Below are 10,162 nucleotides of genomic sequence, written 5' to 3'. Positions count from 1 at the left end.
ACCCTAACCTTACCGCTAACCCAACCACTAACTCTAACCGTAACCTTATCACTAACCCTGTACATCTACACCTACTCCTACCCCTGAACGTAACCACAACCCTAAATCAAACCCTACCCCTACCCCTACCCCTACCCTTACCCCTACACATATCCCTACACATAAATTTAACCCTAACCCTAACTCTACTCCTACCCCTACCCTGACCCCTAACCTTATCCCTACCATTATCCCTAACCCAACCCTTACCCCCAACCCTAACCCTACAACTAAATGTACTCCGATGCCTCCCACTAACCCAACCCTAATTCAATCCCTAACCATTACCCTAACCCCTCCCCTACCTCTAGCCCTAAATGGAACCCTAACCCTACCCATACTCATACCACTAACCCTACCACTAAACCTAACCCTAACCCAACTCCTAACACTATCCCTAACCTTAACACTCACCTCTACTCCTACCCATAAATGTAACCATAATCCAAACTCTACCCATACTCCTAACCTAACCCTACCCCTACACTTATCCCTACACCTACACCTAACCTCAGCTCTCCCCCTACCCTGACCCCTAAACCTGTACCTAGCCCTACCCCTACACTGACCCTAACCTTACACCTTCACCTACCTTTAACCCTAACTATTACCCTGGCCCGAAACCTACCCCTACCCCTAACTGTACCACTAAACCTAACCCTAACTCTAGCTCTAACCCAACTATTAACTCTAATACTAACCTTAACTTTCACCCTCTACTTCTACCCCTAATGTTAACCCTAAATGTAATTGTAACCCTAAATCTAGCCCTTCCCCTAATCCTAAACTTACTCCACCTGTTCTTATACCTAACCTAACCCTACCCCAACCCCTAACACTACCTCCACCCCTACCAGTACCCCTACTCATATGCCTACTACTAATCCTAACCCTACATCTACAACTACCTTTAATCCTATTGCTTACCCTTGGCCTAAAGCTAACCCTACCCCCCACTAAACCTTACATTACCACTATGCTTAATCCTATTTCTAACCCTACCACTACTCCTATCCCTACCCCTAATCCTAAACCTACCCCTACCCCTAGCTGTACCCCAAACCGAAACTGTACCTGTACCCCGCCCTGACTGTAACCCTACCCCTACAACTACCCCTACCCCTAGCTGTACCCCAAACCGAAACTGTACCTGTACCCCGCCCTGACTGTAACCCTACCCCTACAACTACCCCTACCCCTAAACCTAACCCTACCTCTAACCCTAACCATACTCTAACCCTAACTCTACTCCTAACCCTAAACCTACGATTATCACTATCCCTAAGTCTATGTCTACCCCTAATTCTAATCCGTACCGTAACCCTAACCCTACCCTACCCTTATGGCTAACCCTAACCCTAACACTAACCACAAACCAACCCCTACACCTATCCATGCTCCAACCACTAACCCTAACCCTACCCAACACCTACACCTAACTCTAATCATAACCTACACCTAATCCTAACCCTACCCCTACACTTACGTCTACCCCTACTCATACCCATACCCATAAACCTAGCCCTATGCCTACACCTTAACCTACCCCACTCCTACACATTTCCCCTACATCTACCTGTACCCCTACCCTTACCCCTACCCCTACCACTAACACTACCCCTAACTCTACACCTAACTCGAACCCAACCCCTACAGCTAACTCTAAACCTAACCCTAACACTACACCTAACCTGAACCCTAACCCTAACTCTTAATCCAAACCCAGACCTAAACCCAACACCTACCACTAACCCTTACCCAAAGCCTATCCCTACCCTTAACCCTACTACTACCCTATATCTAAACATTTCCCTACCCCTACCCCAACACTAACCCGACATCTACCACTACCCCATCCTTACCCCTAACCCTTCCCCTACCCCTACCCCTAACTCTATCACTATCCTTAAACCTAACCCTACCCCTAACTCTACCCCTAGTCCTTACTATAACCATAACCCTATCCCTAATTATAGCGCTATCTCTACACTTAAGACTACCCCTAAGCTTAACACTACTCCTACCTCTATACCCACCCCTAACCCAAACACTAACCTAACACTACCCATATCTGTAAGCCTACCCTTATGCCTATCCCTATCCCTAACCCTAACCCTACCCCTATCCCCAATCTGAATCCTAACTCTATCCCTACCAATTTACCTAGCCCTACCCCTAAGGAAAGGAGCTCTGGTAGTGTAGTGGTTATGAATTGGGCTGCTAACCTCAGTCATCAGTTCGAGACTACCAGCAGTTCCGCAGGAGAAAGATGAGGCTTTCTGCTCCCATAAAGATTTGCAGCCTCGGAAATCCCGTGCAGGGTCACTGTGAGTCGGAACCAACTCCACTGTACTTAACAACAACCCCTAAGGAGATCTGGTACCATAGTGGTTACAAATCAGGCTGTGAACCTTAAGGTCAGTAATTTGAACCTACCAGCTGTTCCACCAGAGAAAGAGGAGGCTTTCTCCTCCCTTAAAGATTTACAGCCTTGGAAATCCTATGCAGATTCGCTATAATTCGGAACTGACTCCACGACACATAACAACAACCCCTAAGGATATCATGTTTGGCCCAGGATTGGGCAGTGTTTCGTTCTGCTGTGCATAAGGTCGCTATGAGTTGGTACCAACTCGATGGCACCTAACAACAACAACTCCTAATCCTAACAATTACCCTAATCCTTACCCTACATCTACCACTAACCTTATCCCTACCCCTAACTCTAATCCTACTGCTACTCTACTCAGAACCTTATCTCTAATCCTAACCCAACCTCTACCCATACATGTACAACTAATCTTAACAATACTCCTATCCCTACCCCTACCCCAACCACTAACCCTTACCCCTATATCTTACTCTACCCCTATCTCTACCCTTACCCTTAATCCTATCCCTAATTCTAACTCTACCACTATCCCTAACCCTACCCCAATAAATAAACTAAAACCTATCCCTAATATTATGCATACCCCACCCCACCTCTAAACCTAATCTTGACCTTACACCTAACCCTACCCCTAACCCTAACACTACCCTTACTCCTACCCCTACCACTGCTCCTAACTCTTCCCCTAGACCTATGCCTACCCTTCCACTAAACCTATTCCTACCTCTACCCATAAATCTACACCTACCCCTTCCACTAACCTTATTCCTAACCCTACCCTTAACCCCACACCTAACCCTAACTGTATCCCAAATCCTACCCTTACCCATTTCCCTACCTCTAACCCTAATTCTTATGCCACACTTACACATAACTGTAACCCTACCAGTACCCCTAACCCACCCCAACCCCTACCCTAACACTAATCCTGACCCTAGCCCAACCCCTTGCCAGTACCCTAATCTTACATTAACCTACCTCTACCCAAAATCCTTCACCTTATCCTATCCTTAACCCCATATATACCCCTACCCCTGCCCCTAACTCAACCCCTACACCAATCCAGACTTCTAACCCTAACCCTAACACTACCCCTACCAATACCCCAACTCCTAACCCTAACCCTATTCCTACCCCTACCCTTAACCCTACCCCAACCCCTAACCCTTAACCTATGCCTACACGTCTTTACCCCTAACCCTAAACATTTCCCTTCCCCTAATTCTACCCATACTCCTAATTCTACCTCTAAACCTACCCCTATCCTTTGACCTTAACCGTAAATCTAATCATAACCCTTACTCTTCCCATACCTATAGCACTACTCCGATCCCAAACCCCAACCCTAACCTACCCCTACCACTGCTCCTAACCCTATGCCTGCCCCGAACACTAACCCTAACACAACTGCTAATCCTATGGCTACCCCAAACCTTTACTCCTAACCTAACCCTATCCCTCCCACTTACACTAACCATACACCAATACTTACCCATACCCCTAAGCTTGGCTCTACTAATAAGCCTAACCCTACCCACATCCCCAACCATACCCTTAACCCTGCCCCTATAAAGCCCCTAAACCTAGCCCTACTCCAACCTCAACTTATACCACTTCACCTAATGCTACCTCTAGCCCTACCTCTACCATTACCCATAACAATACCCAAAACCTTACCCTATCCATTACCCTACCTCTACCCCTACCCCTAATCCAAACCCTATCCCTGCACCTACCCCTATCCCTAATACTTATACTAACCCTTACCACACACCTAACCCTACCCCAATTCCTAACTCTAACCCCTACCACTAATTCTTACCTAACCCTACTCCTACCTCTATTGCTACATCATAACCCTAACATTATGCTTACCTTAATCCTACTCCTACCTCTATTCCTACTCTTACCCTAATGCTTATCTTATCCCTTCCCCTAACACTAACTCTAACTATAACGCTATCCCTAACCCTAACACTACCCCTACACCTATGACTACCCCTTTCCACTAATCCAAACCCTAACCCTAACCCTAATCCTACCCTTACCCCTAACATAATGCTAACCCTAACCCTACTCCTAAGCCTAGCCCTAACTGTAACTCTCCCCCTACCAGTACTGTACCTCTACCCCTAACTATGGAGCTCTGCTGTGGTGTTGTGGGTTAATGTGTCAGACTGCAAAGCTGTTTGAATTGCAAGGTCAGCAGTTCAAGCTAACCAGCTGCTCCTAGGAAACCCCATTCAGGGTTGCTATGGTTTAGAACCTATTCAGCAGCACTTAATAACCACCCCTAACTATTCCCCTCACCCTAACCCTAACCCTAACCATCCCCTTTCCACTAATCCTAACCCTAACATTCTAGCTGCTTCTACAAACTATCCTAATACTACCCCTAGTCCTAATCCTAACTCTACCCCAACAACTTCCTCTAATCCTAACACAACCCCTTCCCCTATCCCTAAACCCTAACCCTCTTCCTAACATGAAACCGACCCCTACTCTTACCACTAATCCTAACACTAAACTTACCCCAACAATAACCCTAACTCATCCCTATCTCTAACCCTAACCGTAAGACTTCCCCAACCCCTCCACCAAACTCCAATCCTAATCCTACCTCTACCCAATGTCCTATCTCTACCTGTAACCCTACCCCTACCCTACCCCTAAATGTTCCCCTACCCCAGCCCTATCCCTAACCCTAGCCCTAAGCCTTCCCCTACCCCTACCCCTAAACCTAACTGTACCCCTAACCTTATCCCTACCCCTACCGTATCCCTAATCATTCCTCTACCCCAAATCCTTCCACTAATCCTAACTTTAACCCTATCTATAGCCATGCCCTTAACCCTAAATCAACCCCTGTACCAATCAAGAATTCTAAACCTAACCCTAAAGCTACCCCTACCCATAACCCGACCCTTAAATCTAACCCTATTCCTACCCTTACCCTTAACCCTACCCCAACCCCTAACCCTTATGCTACACCTGTACTTAACTTTAACCCTAACACTAACCCTACTCATAACCCTAACCATACCCCTTCCCCTAATTTTATCCCTACTCCTAACCATAACTCTAAATTTAACCCTAACCCTATCCCTACCTTTTTACCATAACCCTAAACCTAATCATAACCCTTACCCTCCCATACCACTACCCCAATCCCAAACCCCACCCCTAACCTAGCCCTACCCCTAGAACTACCCCTAATTATACCCACACCCCTAGCCTGAACATTAACCCTAACCCTACTGCTAACCCTATGGCTATCCGAACCCTTACCCCTAACCTAACCCTAAACTTAAGCCCACCCCAACCCCTTATTGTACCATACCCTTACCCCTAAACTTGGCCCTACTCATAACCCTAACCCTACAAGTACCCGCAGCCATACCTTTAACCCTAGCCCTGAAAAAAGCCCAAACCCTAGCCCTACCCCAAACTCAACCCCTACCACTTCACCGAACACTACCTTTGTCCCTACCTCTACCATTATTCATAACTGTACCCATAACCCTTACTCTACCTCTACCCCTAACCCAAACCCTATCCCTAAACCTATCCCTACCCCTACCCCTACACCTAATACTTCCACTGACCCTTACCCCATACCTAACCGTATTCCTACCCCAACCCAAACCCTACCCCTAACACTATCGCTTCCACTAATTCTTACCTAACTCTACTCCTACCTCTATTGTTGCACCATAACCCTAACATTACTCTTAACCCTAATCCTACTCCTATGCCTACTATTTATTACCCCTTACCCTATCCCTTCCTCTAATGCTGACCCTAACACTAACCCTAACACTAACACTAATGCTACCCCTACACCTATGACTACCCCTTCTACTCACCCAAACTCAAACCCTAACCATAACCCTAATCCTACTCCTACCCCTAAACTAATGCTAACCCTACTCCTAAACCCAACCCTAACTGTAACTCTCCCCCTACCAATACTGCACCCCTACCCCAACTATGGAGTTCTGGTGTGGTGCTGTGGGTTAATGCGTCAAAGACAAAGCCTTTTTTTTGAACTGCAAGGTCGGCAGTTCAAGCTCACCAGCTGCTTCTAGGAAACCCTATACAGGGTCGCTATGGGTCGGAACCGACTCGACAGCACTTAACAACAACAGCCCCTAACTATAACTGTCACCCTCACCCTAACCCTACCCTTAACCCTAATTCTAACTGTAACCAAAACCCTAACTCTAATCCATTGCATACACCTAAACCTAACACTTACCCAAACCCTATCCCTACCCATCCCCCAACCCCTAATCCCAACCCTACCACTTTCTCTGCTTCTACAAAATGCCCTAATGCTACCCGTACTCCTAACCCTAACTCAACCCCAACCACTTCCTCTAACCCTAACCCAATTCCTTCCCCTATGACTAACCCTAACCTTACTCCTAACTTTAAACCGACCCCTACCCCTACCACTAATCCCAACACTAAAGTTACTCCTACTCATAACCCTAACTCTATCCCTGTCTTTAAATCAAACCATAGTCCTTCCACAGCTCCTACACACAAACTTCAATCCTAACCCTACCCCCAGTCCTATCCCTATCTGTTACCCTACCTCTACCCTATCCCTAAACGTTCCCCTACCCCAACCGTATCCCTAGCCTTCCCCTACCCCATCCCTAACCCTAAACCTAACTCTACTCCTCCCCCTTGCATTAACCCTACCCATACCACTAAAACTAACCCTACTACTACATCTATCCCTACACCACAACCACTAACCCTAAACCTACTCCTAAACCACACCCTACACATACACCTACCTATACCCCTCACCCTACTCCTACACCTGACCTTAAACCTTACCCTATGCCTACACCTACCCCTAACCTTAATTTTAACCCTACAACTACCCCTACCCTAACATTAACCCAACATTACCCCTACCTCTAAGCCTAACCCCCATGCCTCCCCTTCAACCTAAACCTAACCCTACCCCTACTCCAAACCATACCCATACACACAACCCTAACTGTATGTCTACCCATTTATCTACCCCTAACCCTCACATTTACCCTAACCCTTGCCCTACACATTACCTTACCTTATGCCTACCCCCAACCCTACACCTAATCATACCCCTAATCAAATGCCTATACCCAACCCTAACCATATCCCTAACAATACCCTAACCCTACCACTACCCCTAATACTAACCATAACCATAACCCTACCCCTAACTCTAATGCTACCTCTATGCCTATGGCTACCCCTACCCCTACCCCTACACGTATCCCTAACCATAACCATAAGCCAAAGCTACCACTATCCCTAAACCTACTCTTCCCCCTTCCCCTAACCCTAACCCTACCCCAACCCTAAAACTACCCCTACACCTCCCCCTATTCCTAACCCTAACCTCCCTCTAACACTGACACTAACCCATCCCAACCAGCAACCCTGACCCTACGCCTACCCCTACACTTACTTCTAATAATAACCCTCACCCTACCTGTAACACTTAACGTGACCCCTACATCTATGGCTACCCCTACATCTAACCCTAACCCTACCCCTCCACCTTCCCCTAACACTAACTTTAAACCTACCCCTAACTCTAACACTTACCCTAACCCTCATCCTACTCTTAACCCTAAATCTACTCCTACCCCTACAAATATCCCTACCCTTCACCATACCCCTCACCCTATCCTTATCCCTACCCCTAACTCTAGCACTAAGCCTATCCTGTATCCTAAACCTAAGTCTAACCATAATCCTAACCCTTCCCCAACCCCTACCCTTAAAACTTTCCCTACCCTTAACTCTTATCACAAACCCTACCCCTAATCCTAACTCTGATCCTAACCCTATCACTACCCCATCCCTACGCCTAACCCTATCACTACCCCATCCCTATGCCTAACTGTAACCCTACCACTACACATATCCCTACCCTTACTCCTAACCCTAAACCTACCACTACCCCTAACTCTAACCCTAACCCTATCCTTATGCTTAATCATAACCTCACACCTACACTTACCCCTACCTCAACCCTAATCACCTTACCCATAATACAATCCCTAACCCTACATATACCCCTAATTCTAAACTTAACCTTAGCCCTACACCTTATCCATAACCTTAGCCCTAACCTCACCCGTACCCCTAGTAGTATCCCTACCCCTAACCACAACCCTACCTCTTATCCCTAATCCTAACCCTATCCCTATGCCTAACCCTAACTCTAACACTTAGCCTACTCTTACACCTATGCTGACACCTACCTCTAACCCTAACACTCACCCTACCCCTATGCCTACTAACACTACCCTTATGCACTAACACTACCCTCAACCCTTCCTCTACCAATACCGCTACACCTACACTTACCCCTAATCTACTCCTACTCCTACCACAACACCTACTCCTAATCCTCTCCTTACCTCTAACCCTTACCCAACCCCTAATCCTAAACCGAACCCTACTTTAACCTCTAACCCTACACTTAACCCTACCCTATTCCTAAAACTTCCCCTATACCTCTCACCTTACCCCTAAATCTGTCTACCCCTAACTATAACCCTACCCCTATAACTACTCCCTACCCCTAATCCTGATCGTAATGCAACCCCTACTCCTTACCCTAATCCTAAACCTAACTCTAACTCTAAAGCTATCCCTACACCTGCCTGAAACCCTAACTCTATCCCTACACCTACGTCTATCCTCATCCTAATGTTTCCCATACCCCTAGCCCTTACCTTACACCAACCCCTACCCCAATCCATAACCCTAATCCAAATCCTACCCTTACCACTACTCCTACCCCTAATCAAGCCCTACATATAACCCTAACCCAAACTCAACACTGAAACCTACCCCTACTCTTTCCTCTACCACTAATCCTAACCCTAACCCTAAAACAAAGACTAACCCTAAGCCTAACCCTATGCTCACCCCTTACTCTAACCCTACCCATACCCATACACCTATCCCTACCCCTGATCCTACACTTAATCCTAATGCTAATCCTAATCATACACTTAACCCTACCTCTTCTCCTAAACCTAACCCTAACCCTACTGGTACCCCAATCCCAAGAGATATCCAAGTGGTAAAGAGGTCAGGTAGATTGCAGGATACAATATACTGTCTTAAATGGAGGAGAAAGTTAGTAGACTATAGGGTAATCTCAAAGAAAGTTAATACTTCACAACTTACCATGAAAATGAAGATCCAAGTAGAACAAGGAAACATTAAACTAAGAAGAAACTGACAAGAAATAGCACACGCCCAGAAAACATCAAGGTAAGTGGTCGGGTCCCCTCAGAGAAAACCCCCTTCCAAGACTAAGATCAATGAGAATGCACGCTGTGATTGGTGAACACGTTGGACACCGATAAGGGGAAGTGAGGGAAAAACAGCAATCTAGCGGTGAGCTAAGCCCTACAACGTTCAATAGACTTCTGTAAACCCGGGTGAAGACTAGGTGGGCCAGCGGTGTGGCAAGACCTGGGGACTCTTGGCCCAGAGTCAGTGACATAGCCACGGAGGGCTAGAGTGGAGAGTGAAGCATCCAGCTGAAAAGAAGAGAGGGCATATGCATAAGAATACCCACACTTGCAGATGATACCTACTTGTCCTGGCTTCAACGACTGGATGATCAGAGCTCAACCAGAAGTAAAAAGAAGAGGGAAAAGAAGAAAAAAAAAAAAGTATTCTCATAAAATTTGATGAACT

At 46.5% G+C, this 10,162-nt stretch overlaps 1 protein-coding gene across 1 annotated transcript; it reads left to right on the top strand.

Annotated features, from left to right (window-relative positions):
• Positions 1-1,607: 1,607 nt before the first annotated feature.
• On the top strand, positions 1,608-4,346 carry LOC102817529 (mucin-2-like; the record flags this gene model as incomplete). Its single annotated transcript, XM_006867674.1, has 3 exons — positions 1,608-1,694; positions 3,121-3,235; positions 4,006-4,346. Coding segments are annotated over 3 exons (543 nt in total), but the record flags the coding sequence as incomplete, so codon positions are not given.
• Between the last annotated feature and the right edge of the window lie 5,816 nt (positions 4,347-10,162).

The sequence above is a fragment of the Chrysochloris asiatica genome, unplaced genomic scaffold (assembly GCF_000296735.1).
Source record: "Chrysochloris asiatica unplaced genomic scaffold, ChrAsi1.0 scaffold00107, whole genome shotgun sequence".
NCBI lineage: Eukaryota > Metazoa > Chordata > Mammalia > Afrosoricida > Chrysochloridae > Chrysochloris > Chrysochloris asiatica.
Note: the sequence above shows the minus strand (reverse complement) of the source record. Positions and strands in the feature narration are given on the sequence as shown.